Source organism: Balearica regulorum, chromosome 9 (assembly GCF_011004875.1).
Source record: "Balearica regulorum gibbericeps isolate bBalReg1 chromosome 9, bBalReg1.pri, whole genome shotgun sequence".
Classification (NCBI taxonomy): domain Eukaryota; kingdom Metazoa; phylum Chordata; class Aves; order Gruiformes; family Gruidae; genus Balearica; species Balearica regulorum.
The window spans coordinates 8970810-8994302 of NC_046192.1; the positions used below are offsets into that span (position 1 = coordinate 8970810).

Sequence of the window (23493 nt, forward strand, 5' to 3'; positions counted from 1 at the left end):
CAAACTGGAAGGAAAAAAATAAATCCCCTTTCTCAGCATTTTTAATATCCTCTTTTCAAAAAGCATATTCCTTCCTTTTCCAAAGGGAGGAGGGCTAGAGTTAAAGGAACAAAATAAAACACAAGTAAAATGCCCACAGAAACAGGACTTGAAAGAAATTCAAGGTGATTACATTCCCCACAAAACGGTGAAGAAATTAAGTGTCCACCAAACCTAGAGTGAAGTGAAATTTCCTCACACGCTGATGTGCCACTAAAACTTACTCTGTTTTGAAGAGTCTTCCCCATGTTTCAATCAGCTTGTGCGTCAGCCTATTAAAAAATTCATCAGGCTTCTAAGGAAAAAAATAATAATTCAGGACAGATACTGTCTGTAAGTGATCACAAAGTTCTTGCACTGCATGAAGCCATCCCAGGTGCCCAACTTGTGCTGGGTTAAAATCTTTTTTTGTTTTTTTTTTTTTCTTTTAAATGCACAGCAAAGGGACAACGCTTTTCTGTTGTTGGGAAGACATACTGCTGGTACCAATGGCACTTGAAAAACGCACAGTTCATTAACAAACACCGAGCTCCAGGTGGCACATCAGCAGTACCTGGGCTGCCCGAGGCTCCCGCAGCCCTAGACTGTGTGCAGAATATGCTTACAGAATGAATACACTTTGCGTGGAAGATAACATGGTTTATTTCTTCATGATATTCAGATTAAAATGTATCAATGTATTTAGCACAATACTACATTTTAGGACAAAATCATCAGTGCTTTGCAAGTCTTCATAATGTTTATTCATTATAAATAGTAAATATTTACTAAACTTTTTACATGAAAGACGTTTGTTTTTTGTTTTCTTTTTTGTTGTTTTTTTGTTTGGGGTTTTTTTTTTTTTTTTTTACAACACATGTTGTTGTAGAGGCTGCAACACAAAGATAATATTTCATTTTTCAATCACCCTTAAGACGAATGTGTGAACTAACCTCTGTACTGAACCTAGTCTAACTTACTACTTCATAGTCCTTAACGCTAAAAGGAATGTATTTGTGTTCTGCCTCCCTCTTTGTTCCAAGAATAGAGAGAAATAAATAACACCGCCTTCCATCTTCCTCTCAACATCACAAAACACAAATTTATTGACATTCTAAAATGTCACAATGCAAACTTCTTGTAAACCTTGGTTCCTATAATTATATTTTCTATATTGGATATCGCTGCATAATTTAAACAAATGTGTCAAATACAGGTCCACCTCTGTCCATGTCCTGTACATCACTAAAAAATGTAAACGTAATCATTTCTTCGTATTGTTTCCTGAAAATGACCTTTAAATCATGATTAGCAAGCTGGATTTCAGTTGTCCAGCACACTGCAACATTTCTGTATTTTATCATCAGGAATTATGCACTGCAAAAATAAAAGTACCTGCAAAAATATAGTTCTGATTCTATCTATATGACTTTGGATGATCCCAAAGTTTGTGTGAGGTACACAGTATTGCACATTGCTAGGCAGTTGTGAAAAATTAGTTGCGTTGTTGTCGATTTTTTTCCTCCCACGTTTGTTCAAAAGGTACAACAGACTAGGAAAACTCCACATACAAAAAAGGTAAAATCTCTTTTACATGTTAGACAAGATCTTGTCTCTTGGTCAAGCAAATCTCGTGACATTTATTGACAACATGATTACAAAAGGATGGAAAGATAACCAATAAGTTGCTCTGGAAGTCTTTTGCACTTATCCTAGCTTCCTACGGACTGTGACATTTCCTCTTGATGACAATTTCCAGTGTGTAAAATGAAAGCGGTTCTCCTGCCCTTGCTTCAGAAACTGAGCAGTTTTAAAGTTAGACTAAAGTCAGCACTGGATGTCAGATGAGTCAGAGTACGCAGAGCTCAACTGCTCCAAGTTTCAAAATGTTCCATTTATCCCAATCAATGCACATTAATTTCAACAACAAAAAATGGAATGTTTTGCCAGGCAGTAATATTAAATACCGCTCTGTTTCATATACCCACTCATAATGAACCATGGCACGTTTATTTATTCATTATTGCTTTTGGCCTTTGTCTTCTGTATAGCTTTGTCCAGCCTTCAAAAAGTCTACTAAAAGCTATGACTGGAGAGAACATAACAAGCCTGCTTCTCTCAATGGGACTGCCCCAGTTCAGGCTGCAGTGTGTTGAGAAGATCCGTCGTATCCAAGCCTTGGAGTGAGACCGGAAAACAAGACCAGCTTTAACTTGAAGTGGACAGTTCATTTATGCAATATCTGGCTTCAGATAATGAAAGGCACCTGCAAAAAAGCAAAAGAAGCTTTTTAAGTCATGCTGCGACAACCTCACAGCATGGGGCCATGCCAACTACAGGTTGACATTGTCATATTTAATACTGATATATCAAAGGAAAGAGACTAATATTTTTATTCCTAGGACAAGTTTGACAAAACTCTATGTATCTGGGATTATATACTGTAATGATTCTTGAGCTGACCTCATTAAGAACATGTGTTTCTAATAGTGGAATGCCAGTGGTTATTTCATTTTGGACAACCCTTATGTTTTACCTAATGGCAATCAGGTTTCATGTCTCAACAATTAATAACATCAAGATGTTGTTGACATCACTTAAGAAAATAATTATGCAGCAGAAATCTTGCTCGAACAATCAGCTATCTCCAAAGCCAGTGCACTCCGCTCAGCTTTTGGAGAGAAGTAGTAGTCAGCCATTACGATCTCCGCTCATAATTTTCTGTTAGGGACAGAAAATACAGATTATCGATAAACATGTACGACATTGCCCTTCACAGTGCCAATGTCCAATACTCACTTTGTCCGTATTGGCCATACTGGTAGCCTGTGACAGGGTCCATGCTGTAACCCGTGGTGCTGTAGGTGGGCGGGCAGTAGGACTGGGATGTAGGCAGGCTGTCTAAACTCTTCATATGATCTAGGCGCTGGCTGCAGCTGGCTGACACAGTGGTGGTGGGCTCCAGGCCCCCGGTTAAAGGGGACAGGGCATAATCAGTTTGGGGCTGGTGAGGCACACCACCGTGGTTAGTCAGAAGTCCCATTACCTAAAAGACAAGATCAAATAATAGAAAGAGTTAAAATATGCAAAGAACTGTGTTTCTTACAGAGCCGCAGGAGTTCTCAAGCCTCTCGTTTGATTTCCTAAAATAGGTAGACTTGGTAATTCAACCTATGTTTTGAGTATCAAATCCAAAGAGGAAGTGGAATTTGGTTGCATCATCCACCACAATAAAAATTGATGTCTAACAACCAATAAAGAGTAATACCAAGGGCAAATAAGGAAAAATCATTTTAAAAACTTATGATTTTGGAGTGCCTGATCCTCCCATGCCCTGGCTGGGATCTCTGCAGATTTTTATTCCTCAAGAACTCAATTATAAGAGAATAAGCAGCAAGTAGTGGCTTTTTAGCCACGCTGTCCTGCATGATCTACAAACATAGAAAAGCTGTGAAAAAGCTCACACAGCTGGGTTTTTTTTCCCCAAGGTCAGCAGTCATTAAAATTAAATTAATTTGGAGCAGATCACAACACCGCTGCCGATGGAAGTAACAAAGAATCCCAGCACCCAGACCAACACGAATATGTGGGCAAGGGGCAGAGCAGCCGTAACTCCTGCTGCCACACGTCCTGTGTGCTGGCCTGTGAAGAAATGCATGCAAAAGAGTAAAGTTCTGGTCAGAACACCAGTTCTCAGCTTCATCCACTGAGTTAGAGGACACAACAGCAATAGTCAGGCATTCCAGACTGGCTTCAAGTCAACTGTGACTCCCTTAACAAGCTGCTTGTACATGAACAGTTATGAAATCAGCAGACAAGATTAGTTGAAAAGAGATTACTGGAACATACATGCTTGTCCCTATAAAAGCCCAGCCCTCTAGGCCACAATTTCTAGAAGAAAAGCGAAACAAAACCAAACCCCAACCTGTGCTTTCAAGTAGGAGTGAAGGAAGCTACAGCAATAAGTTACTGTTGCACAAAAATCACTCTCACTCTAGGTTGGTGCGCACTTCCTTTCCTGGCATATCTCCACGGCACATTTTGAAAATAAGTACTACTGAGAGAATTGCTTGCTTCTGCTGGAATAAGTTGCACTTCAAAGCCTGAGAAATAGTCTGCAGTTTAGAACGGAGGGATGGCATACAGCTTCTGCCAAAACAGCATATTCTGATAATTTACAGGTCGTTTTTCCTCCAAAGAGGCATTACAAATATCTGACATATGCTATTTGATAATCGTTTTGCTTTATTCCACTTCTTACCATAAACAAAAAAGAAATTATTAAATTGTAGTTTATTTTGTAAAGAATAAATCTATGCCCATATGAGCACATCTAGTTCCTAAGGCTCTGATGTTCCTTCTTGAATTGTATTTATTTTCCATTGCAAAAGAAAAGGGATTACTACTGTAGGGAACTTGTGGTCCCAGCTCTGAGTATTGTTTGGTTTTTAATAAATAAATGAAACAGGCCCCAGGGATCACGATTTAAGTAGGAAGGAAAACCTCTGCAGGTCTTATATGTCTGATGAGGAAAAGAGCAAAAGGCACAAGCAGAGTACTTCAACAAGAGACACCCAGATACCTGCATCAACAACACAAAGCATCTCTGCATCAGATGCACCCAAGACATCCCAACAAAAACAAAAAGTGCTGAGGAAAAAGTTCAGTTGCTATTTACAGCACTAGAATGTTCACTTCTGTTTCACTAAGTAGAAAAACATGAGTTTCACTGATGGGATGTTTCAGAAACTGAAGTATTCATGCAAAAAGAAGTTTCAAAGTATACCCACAGACTTCATTTAGACAATGAAATCTTATAACTTTTAAGTTACAAACACAAAAGAATAATTTGGATGCAGGCTATAAGAGATTTTCTATTTCATTCAAATAATCTTTTCAATGCACAAAACCTATTAAAAGAATTTGAGGTTAATAAAAAACAATTTAAAAAAAATCTCTGGAATCACCACAGCTTGAAAAGTCACGTTATTTGCACAGCAACCTGCACAGCATTTTGTCCCCTAAATGCCTAAAAGCTGAAATAACTGGGCTCTCAACATTTTCTTTTAAAAATCGGTTCCTGAAACGTATTAAAATTAAAGGCTTTTTTTTTAGTAAGCTTTTCTACTTTAGGAATTACAAATATTTTTCTTGTATCTTTGGAAAATGATATGGTCCTGAAAATCTAGCGTGCTTAATGATCTGACATTGCATCAGCGGGGTACAATATTAGAACCTATGTTCATTTAGGTTATATTAATCCTTGTCCTTTAACATTAACAGTAATAGAGTTAAAAGAAGAGAAAGATACATAAAAAACATAGCTTAACTTAAACATTTACATTGAAAATTACTACTTTGGAAAATATTTACATTGGCACAAGTATCATGGTTTTGACTACAGTTTAAAACACAGATGGTTTATCAGAAATCTGAAGCGAGTGCACAGCCCTTTCCATTCCCGCAGAGCGTCTATGTGATACCGACGTTTACGGGGCTTTACCACCTTCTGTTCCAAGTTCAAGAGCAGGGAGGACGAGCTGGGCTCACCTTGCCCCCCCCCCCCCCCCCGAGTCCCGATGGCAATCACATCTGCGCGAGCGCTCTCACATCACACGCTGCCTCTACCTGGACTTTTCGGACCAATTGCTGAGTTGGGCAAATAGCTGTTTTACCAACTACCTCCTTTAACTAAACTTTTTTTCTGGTTAATATTTTCAACAGAATAGAGGCCAAGACAACATTATTTGGGCTTTGCCAGCAAAAACAGTGATCTCAAAAACTTTAGGATTGGAAGTTATTTTATAGTTAGAGATTAGCCTTAAAATTTCAACCTGGATCCAGACATGACCTCAAAAGGCACTCAAATTTTGGTAGTGTCTACATCAGATAGAGATTTACCTTCTCTGACAAACTAAAATCAGCATGTGATGAGATTTTCTTTTAAAAATTTAAATTAAGCAGATAATACAAGTCTTTAGGCATGATTTTATTAAGCACATATGCACCTAATAGACACTTTGGAGCAGAACTGACACAGCTCTCTGAGGTGAAGAAAACTGAAGTCTGAACAGTAACCATCTTCTCAGAAATATCTTCTTCAGAGGCCTTCAGAATCATCCTGCAGTTGATTAGTATCTAAATAATTAGATTTTCAGTCATGTCTGTTTTGAAAGCTATAAGGGAAGCAGCCTCAGGGCAGAAGTCTTTGGTAGGGTATGTGCCATGACCTTATCACCCATACAAGGAGTTACAGGAAGGGCATGGCTGACTTTCACCTAATCAATTAGAAAGCCATTAATGGGCCATGTCTGCAAGATGCTCAGCACCTTCAGCTTAGTGGTGTACAACAGACACACGAAGATCTGGATTTTGCAACTCAGATCTTCTGCTGGTGTGACACAGTATCGTTCTAAATAAACAAACAGATCTGATTGTTTTACAATAATTAAGGAAGAAAATAAATTTATCCAATTCATATACCATCCAAATTACTGAAAAATATGTACTTCCCTCTGAATTACTTTGGGAAAGCCAAAGTAACAATTGTGAACCTCACTGATCTGGATCCCAAAGAAGTTGAAAGAAAAATCAAGGGCTGATCTAACACCTAGAAGCAAATGCTGCTGTAACTATTCAATGTATTTTAGAAAAGAACTCCTATAAACGCAAAAAAATCAGGCTGTAAGTTTTTTGGCTATATATATTTTGTTCTCATTTTTTAAAACACACATGCAGAAATGTTAACATATAGCCTTGGAGCTTATACAATAGAAGACAGTGTATATATATAATTGATAAAATAGTTCTGTTCTATTAGAAAACAAAGGTGCAATTAGGAATAAGCAAAGAGAACAGAGTGAACTGCAACAACCAAACTCTGCAGAAAAGTTTTCAGAGAGCACACCCCAAGCAATCCAAACTATCCATTAGGCCAAACCCTTTGCTGCACAGCATCACTAGCTGAGGATACAATCCGGAACGGAGAAATTGAATGATGAAAGCCTTAAAGACCATGTACGCAACATCTGGTCCATTATCAGCTATTAGCAAATACTTCTATTAACAAAATAAAGGCCATTAAACTGAGAAAAAGCTTATTCTATTTAAACGAAACATTATGCCTGCTAATGTGGTTGGTATTTTAGGATGTAGGTCCTACCATAGGCACAATAAAATTCTCATATGTTTTAATTCATTTACGCATGCCTGCGTTTAATATGCTTTGTGACCATGTCTGCAATTAATATGATTTATGAGAAAAGCACATATGCAATATTTTTGGGTACAGTGATACATTTTTTTTCTCCTCCTGTGAATGAAAGATTTAATGAAACAGCTCAAGGAAAATTGTTGGCAGTTAACGTATTAAGTTGAACTGACAGAATCATGAGTAAACTTTAGTGGAGTTAATGATATCCTCTTATCTGACCCTGACACATTTGCAGCATGTAATTTACAGAAGCTCTGTCCAGGGAATCTTGACAAATGCTCCTAACGATCTCAGGGCAATGTTCCATTCTAATGGAAAACAGATGTGGGTCAGATACCCTCATTCATCACTAACACTGAAAATTTCAAACTCCTTCCGAGATGAATGGCAATACCTGCTGTTAACTCTTTTCACTGTAGAAAAATCTCTCAAAACCAAAATATTGCACAAGAAAGAACGCAAAAGGGATGGTTCTAATGCATTAGAATGAGAGATTTTAGAAGATTAAAATTAATTAGCTACATGGATCTATACCTATAGGATCATAGAACCACATTGCCGATTCATTTTATATATATGCATATTTCTACCAAATAGATGAGGAAACCCAACAGAAAGCACTTTCCTGCCAAATGGCAAGAACTGGGAACCTTATACTTGGTTAATGAAAACAGGAGCAAATACACTGACTTTGAACATCTGATGATCTGACCTTCTGCATACTCATATCAAATGAGACCTCATACTGATTTCACATCCCTAGACATCAGTGGTAGCTACACTGAAATTAGAGAAGGTGCACCGGTGTACACTTAGGGTAATTAAGAGGATAACTTGATCCTTCATGAATTATATTTTTATCTACAGGAGCTTACTAATGTTCACAACATTATCACAGCCTGTCACTGAGCTCGTGTCTTTTTTCAGGTGCTAGATCATGGACTCACAGGACTAGGTAATGTTATCAAATTCAAAGAAAGCTAATTATCTAGCTCCTGGTTATATGAAAAAAAGCTTCAAAAATGAAAAAGTAAAACAGAAAACCCAAAGAGAAACATATACTCACAATATTTATACATATATATATATGAATATATGTGTGTCTATATTTAAAATCAAACATCTCAAAACTTTTTCAGGCAGTCTCAGAGACTGTAGACTCGTGAGTTTAAATGCTTAAATATGGCAATATTACATACAACAGTTCATAACAAGCCTGAATTTGAGATTACTTTGCTCTCTGCCTGTGAATTCTTTTCCTCCCAGCTTCTACTCAACCCAAAACACAAGAGGAGGATTCTGGTCATCATGAAAACCAGCCCAGCTGTCTCTAGCTCTCACACACCTTCCCTCCACAGCTTGGGTACACAGGTTTGTTCCCTTTGAAAGCAAATCAAACAAATAAACCACCTTTTTCTTTTCTTTTAATTTAAACAGTACTCAATTTTTTTTGCTGGCAGATGGCATGGGGATGGGATCTGCAAAGCTTTCACAGGAAAACTCTCACCAAACTCAACGTTTGGCCCTACAACAACAGCTATTGCATGATCTACACCTACATGGCTGCATTTACCACCAGGAAATTGCTACAAAATCCTAGCCACTTAGGTAAAAAAGGTATCTAAATGCTGGGGGGAGGGGGAGATAATCAACAAGCATAACTGGAGGAATCCAACCAGTAAGGAAGGGTTCATTCATGAGACCCCCATTAATGTATAAGCCAGGGCTTCTAATCTAACCAGCACTGGGGAAAAACACATATTTTGTTATTTGGACAAGGGGAAGCCTCTTTGCACTCTGACTCAGCACTCTTTCTTTTATAAGAAAATTATTACTATTACTGATGTCCCAGCAAAAATCAAGATAAAAATAAAACCATTATGTCTAGAGAGGTAGGAAGTTTTGAAGGAAATTGAGCCCAGTGCATTTAAAGATAGATACATGGCTTTCTAGAGTGACTTTGCTAAGGATGAAATTCTGCTCTTTCTGATCCCACTGCAATATATGTTTTTCACTGAATCATGCCGTGGTATTTTTAGTACCTTTCTTTGGAAATCTAACATATAGAGCATAATTAAGGACTCAAATGAGCCATCTGTGATTACTCATGACAAAGCCCTCATTCATGTACCAGTCCTTAATTGAATAAATATGCAAGTATTCAGATTCCTGTTGAGATTTCTATTTTGAAATTAGAGGAATTAGAAGCTCACCAATGCGTGCCAGTCATATACTCTATGAAGGGCTGACTCATGCTTTCACTTAGCAAGTGGTTCAAATCGAACTTCTACATGTAGCAAAGCTAAAAATTATTTTAAGGGCTGCAGCGATGCTGAATACTCAGCCTGCATATATTCTAAATGGTACAAATTATTATTATGGAGAAAGATGTCAGTTTTGTGAGCAATATCATCAAAAAAGGGTTAAGAAATCAAATAAACTGGTATGTTTTATATATATTGTGTCATTTTACTATTACATTTTTCTATTTAAGGTATCCATATTTTTTTTACTGTATTTCTAAACATTTATTGTCATGAAGATACAGTACAATCGGCTTAAAGCTCCAGGAAAGTCCAGGGCTTTTTGTATCTCCATGTAAGATTTCTGAGCTGTAAGAAGAGACCTGCTTTTTGAAGGCTGAAGCCCCGCCTGCCCACCCCCCCAGCTTTTCTGAAATGGTGGGATGGAGGTAGAAATAGGCTCAGAGAGAAACGTTAAGGTGGACATTCAAAATGTAAAGTCACCCGTTTATCATTGTTGTTATATTATTATTATATATGTTATATATAAATATCTATTTATAGTATTTAAAATATCACAATATTTATAAAACAAATAATAAATGTTGTTATTCTTGCACAATAACAATTGTGAAACTATTGGATCCCATCTATTTGTATCCAACTCCAGAAACAGAAATAATCAATCCCATTGCTGAATTCTTCTAATTAAAAAAACCCCCAAAAACCAAAAACAACAAAACAAAACCTTGTGCTCATGAAAATGATATCATGTGAATCAATTTTCTTCCTCACAAAGAAATGCCTGAGCTATGTCTCATGTCCTTGGGTCATTAAGCAAAGAGGTCTCAAAGCCAAGATCATTGTGACAAAGATCATGAGTTCCCCGCACTGGTGCAGGACTTGGATCCAAATGAAATGTTTCTGTGGGCAACCAGTTGGACTGCATTTTGCCAGAAGGTATAGGAAAAAGTATAATTAATTAATAGTTGGGGGGGGGTTCCCCTCTTGTCCCTCTTAATAAGGGAATGCAAGTTTTTAGCCACTGGTCCCTGTGTTTTCCTTACAAACAAAGTTAACAAGACAATATGAACATATCTAACTGATTCGACAGCTGCCATCAGATCCATACTTCGGGTTAATGAAAACCAAGTGCTCTCAAAGACTTAGAAGCCAATTGCCTAAGATCTCTCTCACCAAAAAGAGTTACAGGATCATTCTTAAACTCAGGTAGTGAAACGTTTTGACAATAGAAGCAAGAAACCTTGAAACAACTTGCATCTTTACTACTGTTCACGGAAAAGTCTGGAATGTTCTTGTCAGGGTTATTCCTGAGCTCCAGGTAATGGCATGAGAACTGCAAGCTTTGTTAAGGACTGTTATGATCTCCTACACAACCATTCAACATTCCATCAGCTTCTCATTTTGAAACCACAGCCTTTAAAGCTTCTCGTTTGATTCAGTTATGGGGGGAGATGACAAGGAAGAGGAAAAAGTAGATCTGAAGTTTTCTAGAGGGTAAGGAGGAAAAAAATGATATCCAGCAGGAGACAGGTTATGCACATTTATTCTTCTTCCAGTAGAAACTTAACACTACAGTGCTATTTAAGCCTGAGGATCCTCCAGGTTAAATACAGGAAGCAAGTGGCCTCGTGGGCAGCAACGTGAGCAGAGTATTGCCGCTCCATCTGAATCCATGAGCAGTCCGAAATGGCGCACTTCAAAACCAAAGTGCCTGAACCGCCCGGTATACGGCAAACTGCTACTTTGACACTAATAAAAAGCACATGAGAAGGTCAAAGGATGCCGATGTACACCGGAAAAGCCTTTTGCCTTATCTTAAATGAAGCAGTTCAAAATATTGATATCCTGTCTTAAAAACAATCTGCGCTCTAGTAAGAACGTACACCTGCAGTTGCAAGACAAGTGTTTTTGCAGTCGCTCTTCTACTTTCCATAGAAGAACCAGGAGTGACTGTTAGTGCTGGGATCAGAGAGGGACATGCCAATCCAGAGGCACGCTTAAGTCCCGTACACACATATTAATACATAGATATGCTACTCCTTAATAATTTTGAGTTAACAAATGTTTGTTAAAAGAAAATGCACTGAGCAACTGAAACATAATTTGAAAAGGAAATACAATATTCCCATAAATGTATGCATGAAAGCCAAGAAGCTGCATAATAGGCATAAAAAACATAAAAATATGCAATTTACATATATTACACACTAATAATCTCCATTCTGAAATTATATTTAAAGAGCTCTGGCTGAGATGGTGTGCTTACAGTTTGGTTGCTTTTTCATAACATACAAACAAGGACAGTCCTGGCTATTGGTTCCCCGAGACATTAATCCCTGTCTTAGTCCTGCAAAAGCCACAACCCTTTGCAGGTCTGAAGACAGAGGTTCTCTCACCACAGCCAGGTAGCAATGAGTAGACCAGACAAACAAGGAGAATAATTAATTATTTGGAGGAGATCTGCAGATCTTGTCTTGATGTTAAAGAGTGCTGAATAATATTAACCAGGTGGGACTCTTTCTATTTTCTGTTAAAGAACAGCAACAACATTTTATTTCCCAGCCTGAAAGACAGGTACGTTATGGAGCATTCTACTTCTGAAAAGCAACCAAGACATACAGTCTTCTCTAACTTCCAAGTTCATGGCTAACATGATAAAAATAAAGTTACAGCACTCTAGCCACTTCCCCTTATCCTCTGCCTTCACCCAGTGTTTGCCTTAACATATTTGTCCATCATACTCAAGCACAAAGTTAGAAAGGAAACATCCTGTGTGGAAAATAAAGCTTCCCCAGGGCTCTGCATGTCAGACCCTCATTTAGAATAAATTAAAGGCAAAGGGGAAAAGGAGGTTTAAGTCTAGTAAGAATATGATCCCGTGAATCTTAATATTAGATTTTATTCTGCACATTCTGAGGGGGTTTTTTAAATCACAAAAGATTGTTTGGTCTTCAGACAAAGCCCCCCTCCCCCCTCAAGTCACCGTAAATTCAGCTTTACACACAGTATGTCCAGAGCACTTGCCTGAGAGGACATTGATGGGTGGAAACATTATGTTAATTGCTCACACACCCAGATTTATTGTGGTCAAAAATCCACCAGCTAGTAAAAAGACCTTCTTTCCTTCTCATCTAAATTCCACGCACGCAGGCAGGGCACTGAACCTGCCCACTCAGCAGGAAAACTGTTTCTCTCTCCATGAAATCCCCAGCACAGAACTGGCTTTCGACTTGCCGGCCACCTGGGCACCGCGGGAAGAGCCCCGAGGGAGCGTGACAAGGGGACACACTGCGACACACCCCACGACTCGGGGGCATTTCACACACAGTAACGCACGTACGTGACCCCTCTGAGGCTCTTCTTTCAGGCATAAAGCACAATCGCTGTTTTCCTAGTCCCACAATTTGTTGCACATCATTTACGTATATGAGGCTGTATCGCTCCCTTACATAAACACAAAGCCTAGGTATGTCGTTTTATACACACACATTTTATGCATGTCTATCGGTCATTGTTTAGGCCCCAGAATTGTTCGAGAGCTGTTAGTAACACTGCATGAATTTAGGGCTGAGTATTTTGTTTGATGGAAAGATCTTTATCAGCCAGTGAAGGTAATCGTTCCGTTGGCCAAGAAGCTGTTCAAAATCTAAATGGATACAAGTGATGTCCTGTACGCATTCAGTGATGAACACAACATCAGCTTGGAGCGATCAGCCCACTCTCAAACCTGTTGGTAGAGTTGCAGGACAGGGGCAGGAGCTCTAAGCACTGGGGTAGGAAAAGGTTTCAAAAGTCTAAGTAAAAACAACAAAACCCAGAAGTTTCATAGCGTAAAGACAGGGCTGGGTGTAAAGAAGCACAGTAACTGATTAAAGACATCTAATCTGCTCCAGGATCTCCTTTTGATTATATCAAACCTCAAATCAGCAAGACTTTGGGGGGAGGAAACCTGGCCTCACTTTTTTGTCCCACTTTGCCCAGACACCACAAGATTTCTTTACTGTTGTGCTCCACTTCTGTGTCACAGACAATAAAAGCTTTGTGAAAGGAAAAAAAGATCACATTTTCCATAGCCAGAACCAACATACATTTAAACTGACACTAACAACTACTTTTGATGGATTAACACTGAATCCCAGAAAGATGTTTATGTCAAAATTGGGGAAGTCTTGCACACTATGAAACTGGCCATTTAAAAAAAAAAAATTAAAAATGAAGCAACTAATATAATGTCATGGCTTTTGTTGGAGATTGCATTTAGAAATCAGAATTCTTTAGAACAAAATCCATTCAAGTCTTGTTGGAAGTACATTAATTTGTTTTTCTGTTGGTATTTTTTTTCCTGAGGTTTCAAGCCATAAAGTTTTGTACCCCACTCTATGCTATAGGAATCTGTGAAACTTAATTACATTTACTGTTACAAAAAAGGGTTTATGAACTTTTGCCTTTGGGCAAAAATGTTTATTTCATTGCCTTTGTTATTCATTCTTTTCAACTCCAGTGCCTTTGAACTTTTCAGCTGCACAGAGTTATCACCGTTGCACAGGAACCAGGAACTGTACTCCCGAGATGCAAACCACAAGTTGAAGAAAACGAAGGAGGCAAAGATATACGAGTCGTTATTTTGGCCACCCTTTGTGCCATTAAAATCTCATTTTCTGCCTATTAGAATGCCCTCTCCCTGCTTAGGCAGTGGTGATAGTCAGTGATTAGTGTGTAATTGAGTATAATTGTCTTTTCACTTTTCATTTGTGTCATTCTGAGTTTCTCTCTGTTTTTCTAACCACTGAGAGGAAAAAAGGGTAGAAAGAAGATAAAGCTGTTAAAACTCTCACTTTCAGCCCTGAAGAGATTCCTGATTGTAATTATAGATTGCATCCTCTTTGTGACTTCTCGGAATTTAGTGGACATCTCTTTCCAAGCACCTGGGCGAAGCTCTCACTAATAAAATAAACTACCATCTATTCAAGCTTTAACTAATAATGTCAGCTTCAGACAGATGCCGCGTGTAGGGAAATTTAACCAACCTTTTGACACTCAATTATCAAGGCAATTTATTAACATGATTTCCTAAAAAGAGCTCATGCAAATTAGAAAAACAATTATGGCATTCATGCATTTATTTATTGCCAAAGAGCAGTAATACTCCTAATTTATGTATTTATAACTCGATTATGGCTCATCTCAATGTGTACTGCTCAGCCCTTGGAACTCTCCTCACACAACTTGCCTGTAATTTTCCTGGACCATTTGGTAAAACCTTGGTAAGGTTATCTTAAAGAGTTATTTTATTGATAGAAAAACTACATGATCTACTTGCTGTACCTAGCCATGGATCTTCAGGAAAATAGCACTACATTACAAAAGCTTGACAACTGAATGTAAACATGAAGTCTGCATGATCACATTATAAATCACTTGAAATTAAATATAAGCTATGAGTCTTGATTCAGCCAGTAGGAGGAAAAAATAAAAAAAAAAAAAAGAAGGAAACTAGCAAACTGAAATCATGTGGCTTGTATAAAGAATACATTATGGTTTAAATTTGGCAATTCATTATACTGTGGCCTGAGGGAATAGACTCTTTGGTTCTGGTATACAGCAAATCCTCTGTCTGAAAACACAGGACTGACCTGAGGTGAAAGGCCATTGCCAATGGCAGGGTTCATGGGATTTGAGGGCCCGGACGGAGGCACAAAGCTGTCTGTATAGCTGGAAAATCCGTGCCTGGTGCTGGGTAGGCAATAGGCAGAGCTGCTCTCTGGATTCGAAGGGAGGCTGCTTTGGTGTACAGTGCTTGGAGGGAGAGGCTGAGGTCTATGGACGGTACTGCTTGGATCAGACACAGCTAGAAGCAAAAAGAAACATGTTGATATGTTTTCCTCCTTTTTTTTCTGGCATAATAAGTTCATTATGTGAAGCTCAAGTTGAGAGAATTGCATCAGGACCTGCATGTAAATACTAGTTGAATAGAAAGGTAAGTCTTCAATACTGCTAAATATTTAATAGGCCACTTAGGTTACCCAAAAATTCTTAGAAGACTGTAAAACTTGTAACAGACACATGCAGTTTTCAGACAATCCTTAGTGGCACATATTGTTCAGAACTGCTACACAAAATTAAAAATAAAATTCATGTTTCTATTTATAATGTATATAAGATATAATATACTTTTTATGGGTTTTATATATATAAAAATATATTACAAAAAGGAAAAGCCTTATTTGCTCAGAAGACTGGTAACAGACTTTCCCTTCCTGGTCACAGCACAGAAATTCTGCTGTGATTTGTAGTAAACCTAGCAACGGATGGGAGAAGCCCTGAGCTTTACAAAATTCCTTTAATTAGAACATGGCCTGGTAAAAACATCCACCAACAATTAGGATCCAAATCTCAAGGAGGGAGCAAGGAGAACACAGCAATGTTTCCCCACAAAAACTCACCTGTAAAGTTTTTCTTTAACAGTAAAATCTAGCAAAGCCTAGATTTGAAGCTCTGTTTCCCCGCCACCCCGCCCCCAAATCCATCAAAGTTCACATAATTTCCGATAAGGTTAATGCAAATTTTTACCCTACTGAGACTTGCTACTACCTGATGTGAAACAAGATGGTCCAAAGAGCTGTTTTTTTCCACCATCAGATAAATATTCTGAGTACTCACAGAAGTTTCCAACGCACCGTCATCAAAAGCAACAAAGAGGACAGAATGCAACTGCCGTGTCCTTCCCCGCCATGCCAGGCACTCGCAGCGGAGGCGGCCAGCGCAGCGGAAGGGTAGGGAAGTGTGTACATCACTTTACCAAACACTGCACCTCTGTTGTGCTGCTGTTCCTCTAGCTAGCACCCTTCACGCATAACCAGCCCTTTCTTGCAGCAAAACAAACCTGAGTTCTTACGTGCTTAAAATAACCAGGCTTGCAAGGTCCTCACTGACCCAGACTCTAAATTAGCAAATACGCCTTTTAGAGCAGAAAATGTTTCTATGATGGTTCAACACAGGAAACCCCCAATAACACTATTTTAACCAAGTACCTGTTGGCTACCGTACCTTGCGGTATGGAGGTGGGTTGATAGGAGGGCTCAGAGAGCTGGTACGTCGGCAAAGTTGGCATGGCACTGGGTGGAAATCCTCCTGGGATCAGATGGTTGAAAGCCATCAGTTGATTGGCTCCTGCCTGTTTCCTCCATCTAGCGCGACGGTTACTAAACCAGACCTACAAATTTTTAATTAGGGACATTTGATTTTTGTACATTTAATATGGGTGCATCAGAAATAATAGCATCATATTTCAAATGCATTCAGCGTCTGAGAAGAGAGATACGGAAGATGCACGCTGGGCTCAGAGCTCCCAGACTCAAAAGGAGCCCTTGGCACACGCTTCCATGGTTCAGCAGACAAGACACAGGAATTACAAATCCTAGTTTCCTCTCAAGTACAGTCTCTCCTGAGAAACAAGCTGACTAATGCTTTTGAGCTTTAGTGCTTTTAACAGCTATCAATCACTATCCTTATTGTGCCAGGTTTAATGAGAAAAGGAAAACATCTCTCCATTTGATCTAAGTGCCCGCCAAAGCTATTTGGTCTGAATTGTCTTGGCTTTATATTTAATTTGCTGACAAGTTAGTGGCATTGCTTAATGCACTGTTGGATGGTGCTCGTACTTATATGTTGGGATACTGTATTGCCCTCATCATCAACAGAACTTTAAGCTTTTAATTTGAAAAATACACACCCTGCATACAAAACACACAAATCCCTCCCAGCAAGTTTTCATGTATTCACATATGTACAAAACATCTCTTAATAAACTTGACGTTAACAGTAGATCAGAATTTCAGTACTAGATTAGCATTTCAGAACCACTTTGAAATCTGTTCCCAGGACAGGGTACCAAACAGATGGGGTTTGGATTAGTGGGACATTTTAGCTATAAATCTGCTTTCCCTCACGTCATTCTCAGTTCATGTTTTAAGTTTTCCGAGTCTTGGATGGTTCTTATTGCTTCTAAGAAAGGAAGAGGCAAGAATTCCCAAGTGCAGACATAATAAGAGTTGCAAAACAGATAGGTTAATATTGATATTACAGCAATTACACATGCCACAAATCAGAAGGGCAATCAGCCACAGCAGGGGTGCCTGGACCAGCGGGCACCCATACTGCCTTGCTGCAGGTTTAGAGCAACTTCTAGATTGCAGTGCTCAGGTCCATGAGGTGGACCACCACAGAAAAAAGATTGTTTGAGATAAGGGAGACTACACATGTTTGTAAACGAGCAGACAATTACTCATAATTGCACACTCTGAGGCAGCTGCAATGATCATCCATGGATACTATCAATTAGGTAAGACCTTAACTGAGCGTCAGCATCTTACGAGGTACCTCCGCACAGCCTGTAAGGCAGCCTGGCCTGAAGGCCACTGAGGCATGTTAGCTTATGAGCCACATGTAGACGTATTTGTAAAAGTAAGTTGGGTCTCAGATCTGTCACCCCTCCTGCAAGCAGCTCATGCTGCTTTATGAATTGGCCTTCACAGACTGGATTTCTAGGTGTATCATCATTTACAAACCATGAGTAGCCCTTACATAAGAGTGTAACAATATTTTGGTCTACACTGTGGCCTTCTCCTCCGCTTGCTATTTCATAGCAGGAATGGTGGGACTCACTGGGCCATCTGGTTTCTGATGTGGGCCATCTGTCACCACAGAGTTTGATCTGACTTCATCCTCTTTTCAGAATGAGATGCTCAGTTCACACAGCTGCCCCCTCCCTTGGCCACAATGTCAACTCCTCAATTACACACTCCCACTCTGAATTAAGATTTAGGACAGAGGGATAGGTGGAGCCTCTGTTCTACCTCAGGAATCCCTCTGTTGGTTTTTTGCTGTATGCACTAACCCTCCCTCTGCCTCCACACAAACCGTTTCTGAAAGCAGCTGGCAGGGACAAGACAGCAGGGTGGAGATGTGAGACCTGCAATGAGCAACAGTTGAGGATGGGTCTAGATCCAGCAATATTTTTTACTTTATCATCCTATAGACATCAATATCCTCTTTCACCTCTCTGTCCTTACCATTTACTTCTCTCACTGATATTTAAGTCTAAATTTCCTATTTACTCCTCACAGACTCCTTCCACCTGCTTATGTCTCCCAAAGCCCACCAGTCTCACACTCCTGCAGCAGTATCTTTTGAAGATGACCAAAGAGAAGGAAAAGGGGGCAAGACACTTGAAGAGGGACAAAGAGGCTTTGCTAAAGAGCTGAAGAGCACTTAGGAAGGATAACGGGGGTCAGAGAGAGAGCAGGGAACCTCAAACACATGTTGTAATTAGCCTACCCAGGTCATTAACTATGGCTTTCTCCATGACACTCTCCCTTCTTCAGGTCAAGAGGGTTATCTTCAAATGCTTCGGGAACACTAACTGAACTACGCTATGCGAGTGGATTTCAGTGAGGAAACTGAGGTAACAACATTTTGTTTCCTCTAAGCATTTGCCTTCAAGCCCTAGATCTTTATTAAAATGAGTCAGATCCCAACCTTCAATCTAGTAGCCAGTGACTTGCAGTAATGCCAAGTTTTACGCTTTTATTTACAAGTAGATTTTGGCTCATTTTATAGATTTACATTTTTCCAAAACTGCAGATGTGTATTAAACATCCCTGAAAAAGGGACACACTCAATGGTATCAAACAGTCTACAGCAGCCCCGTGATAGATATACTTGCGCAGAGCTCTGTTGCCACCTGGAGCCCCATTAAATTAAATGGGCCTCTGCAGGGGTGCGGGAACCTGCCTGGGCTGTGCAGAAACAGGGCTGTGTACTACCGCCTCAGGCCCACGCAGCTGGGACATGCTAAATGGGTGCTACTTGGCTGACTCCCACGTCACCTGCCGCTGGCAGAGCCGTGGCTCCAGGCTCCTCTGCTCCAGCCGCTGCCAGTCCGGTGCCTTGCTGCCCCGTCAGCCGCCGCACGCACCTTCTGCCGCTTGCCCTGGCTTCTTACCTTCCCCGGGGCAGCAGAAAGTGGGTGGCACCTGACTAGCACTGCAGTTAGCCCAAAATTAATTCAACAAGACACCTTGAACAAATTCCAAATGGCAGAAGCACATTTTTAAAAAGATAAAAAAAATAAAAAAACAACACACACCTCTGCAATAAAAGCACCAGGGGTCCAATCCACATAGATACTTCTTTCCCTTTGATTTTAACAGGCTTTGGACCAGCCTTGATAAAAATGCTAAAAATAATTTACCTTTAAAATGATCATAAGTGTGATCCCAACTCTTACCAACACACATTTTTACAAGTGAACACACTAAAACATTACAGATTCAGAGCTTCAACACAATTGTTTTTACTATTGTTACTATTTACTGTCATGGCCTCACCCTTCTCACATGGCTTGAGATTTGGTTTACAATTGTGTTTAACTCCCATTTTATACCAGGTAACTGCAGATTTCAGATGTTGTGTGTGACAGAACACAAAGAAAAAATAATATAACAGTAAGACAGGAGAAAAAAAAATACAAATAAAATTAAATGGGAGAGTTAAAGTTGAAAATCTGTTTTGGAAAGTCCAGAAAAAAATTACTCAAAACTAAATAACTGAAACCTAAATATTTTATTTACATTTTATATAATGTTTATTAGTCAGATCCCAAACTTTATTCAGTAGCAGTTACATGCTTTCTGTTGACTGAAATGATTTCTTTTACTATTATTTTTTAATCATAGTATTTCACTTAGACTATGTTTGGCTGCCTTGACTTATTCTCAAGAGTTCAAGGGTTTTTTTATTTTTTAAATTAGCACATAGCATGAAGAATCCATGTGCACTATTACCACTAATTAAAGAAATCTTGAAAAATTTTGCCAATATCAAGCCAAGACTTAAAAATAAATCTAGTCACCACAAGCCAACGTGCCTGCTTAGAAACATGTCGTAAACACCTGAGGAAATGTTTTGTTTTCTCTGTACACTTCCAACATGATTTACACACAATGTCCTCTTATGTTCAGCAAATTTCAACTTCCACTAGCATAACAAAATCCTCGTCTTACAAGCAGCCTTTCACATCTAGCAGGTTCCCATAGGATGCTTCTGCTCTCCCACAGCCCCCCCTCTGAGAGGGAAGGGATCATCACCTGGATGCAGAGATGCTCTGAGTATAATGCCGCCACGGTGAAGATCACAAGTGTCACACTGTGAGAAAGTGCCACCCTGTAGTGGGCGTAACAGAAAATCATCTCTAAACTGTCTATGTCTACTTCATCTTACAAACTAATGTATCTTATGTGTTGCCTTCACCAGCAACAGCATGGATCTCTGGAAGGCAGACCAACCCTAGGTAGTACTTTAAATCACCACTACCACACCACACTCCCCCATGGAAGCAAAAGCAGTGGATAAGCAAGCTACTGCATTTTGGAGACTGAAAATATAATGTTCTTACACAAATAGTACTGTGTCTGGAGGAATATGATCTACTTGTGTTGGCGTAACACGCGGGAGCTCTAAACTACATCGGTATTGTGCTTGATGCTGTGCAAAGGCAGACATGGACAGAGGAAACGTGGCTTGTCTGAGGGACCCAAGCATCCAAAAGCGATGTCTGCACCAGAAGCCAAGTCACATTCATCTTAGTGAGGCTGTGGCTCCCCAGGTTCTATGCCACTTTCAAAGATGGAATGTAAAGTACCCAGATGTTTTGGAAACAAAATTGAACCCCAGTGTCTGGCCAAAATTTACATCTCTGTTGTGGTTTAACCCAGCAGGCAGCTAAAGCGACCACACAGCCCTACACTCACTCCCCTCCCGCAGTGGGATCAGTGGGATAGGGAGAGAATTGGGGAGGCGGGAAGAAGTAAAACTGGTGGGTTGAGATAAAGACAGTTTAATAGAAGAGAAAAGGAAGAGAAAAAATACTAAAAGAATATACAAAACAAGTGATGCATAGCACAACTGCTCAACACCCGCAGACCGCTGATGCCCAGCTAGTTCCCGAGCTGTGGTCTAAACTCCCAGCCAGTTTCCCACCAGTTATATACCAAGCATGACATCATATGGTCTGGAATATCCCTTTGGCCAGTTGGGGTCAGCTGCCCTGGCTGTGTCCCCTTCCCAGCTTCTTGTGCACCTCCAGCCCCTTGCTGGGGATGAGAAGCCAAAAACTCCTTGACTTGGTGTGAACGTTGCCTGGCCACAACCCAACTATCTGTGTTACCAACAGTATTCTCATCCTAAATCCAACACACAGCGCTATACCATGACTAGGAAGAAAATTAACTCTATCCGAGCTGATACCAGGACAATCTCAGAAACAGAACTGAAATGAAACTTAGAGCAAAAGGGAAAAAAAATTAGTCCTTTAAGGGAAGTATTAGAGGTTCCAGTTTTTCAAGCATCTGGAACTGAACTGACCAAAAAAAATCACTCCACAATAGAATATATTAAAAAAAATGTTTTTATCCAAAATAGGATGGATGAGGTGAACTAATAGGTTTCTCCCATCTCTATTCTCTAATATTTAGATCCTGCCTTTTATTATCATTTTTCCTTTAAGTAGTTTGCAAGTGATCATGCCAACATCTTATTTCGTTGATCTCAACAGGATATTCTTTAAAAGATGCATTTATTCACTTGGGAACACACTAGTGTAATTAGCCTTGACATTTCAACGATCTGATCATAAACACAGAGTGCTCTATGTGCTTTTAAGGCAAAAAGATCTCTGATCCAACCGGGCAAAACATTCAAGATGTGAATTTTGCAGGAAACCCATGGATATTTTGTTAAACAGAGTCCTGACCATTGCAAGCATGAATGCCAAAAACACACAAAGTCAAAAGACTGATGTATTGTTAACGGCACTTCTAATTTTAGACAGAGGAGCTTTTTGTTTTTTTCCCTTTTGCCTTATGATATTTTTCACAGTAACTTCCTCCCCACCCCCTCTATTCTCCACTTCTCCCTTCCCCCAAAATTCACACGTTCAAAATAAAGCCTGACCATCCTGGGAGCAGAAGTCCCCGGTGGGTGTGCCATCAGGGAAGGAATTTGGGGCATACCCGAAGCAGCAGAGCTGCCTTGCTAAGAGGGGAGGCTGAAGGAGGAAACTGCTACACCTGGACAGAGATGACTCCGTTAGTTCTGTGAAATGCAGCAGGGTGACTGCTAACGACACCCGCAGTCCCTCCTGATGTGCGACCTCTGCACACCCCCAGCCTCACAGGAATAAGGTCCACTGCGTACACGCAGAGGCACACCGTGGGCAGGCCTGTTTGCTCACAGCATCCCAAAGCGGTGCTGCCAGCCTGCTGAGACCGCCCTGCCGTGAGCACCGGTGGGAACGGCGCGAGGCTGCGGGTTCCCTGCCTGGGGTCTGCTGGGAGCGGTTGTTTATGGTGAGGGGAAGTCATGCTGGTTGGGATACATGGACTTATCAACGTGATGGAGACCAGAGCTCTTTTAAAGCCAGCAAACAACAAACAAAAAAACCCCACAACCAACATACACACATTTTAAAAAAAGAAAAAACAGACTAAAAAAACCACTTGGCTGTGCCAAAGGAAACGAGGACTTCCAACCACCTCCCAGCGCAATCCAACGTATTCAACTCTCATAGGTTTCTTTGAAAAGACTTTGACTTAGTCTTACACAAATATTTCTAAAACACTGCAGCTGAATAGTTCTGCAAAATATTGAGTAACAAGCAAATTGAACTGTGTATTTATAAATTAAAGCGACACTAATTTGAGCCCTTAGGCAGCAAGGACCAGAAAAATATCACATCCCTTCTTTTTCTTTATATTTAAAAATGTCTTCTTGGACCTGCACATGGTTGTAGTTGGCTAATTTACCCATAAGAATCCATTCTTTACCCCAGGGAAAAAAGAAAAAAAATCTGCAATTACTGGGTTATCTACTACAAGAACGTACACAGCATTTTCTTTCTTTATCCTATATATGATGCAAGAGGGACAGCCTCAGAAA

At 39.8% G+C, this 23493-nt stretch overlaps 1 protein-coding gene across 2 annotated transcripts in view; it reads right to left on the reverse strand.

Moving 5' to 3' along the window:
• Window positions 1–671: 671 nt before the first annotated feature.
• Window positions 672–23493, reverse strand: part of PAX3 (paired box 3) — an 81393-nt gene continuing 58571 nt past the window's right edge. For both annotated transcript variants that reach the window (XM_075760990.1, XM_075760989.1), the window contains exons 6-9: window positions 16546–16711; window positions 15132–15346; window positions 2818–3064; window positions 672–2284 (exon numbers count right to left, since the gene is read on the reverse strand). In XM_075760990.1, the coding sequence (XP_075617105.1) occupies window positions 2250–2284; window positions 2818–3064; window positions 15132–15346; window positions 16546–16711 (663 nt within the window). In that variant the 3' untranslated portion in view covers window positions 672–2249. The remainder of the gene's footprint in view (window positions 2285–2817; window positions 3065–15131; window positions 15347–16545; window positions 16712–23493) is intronic.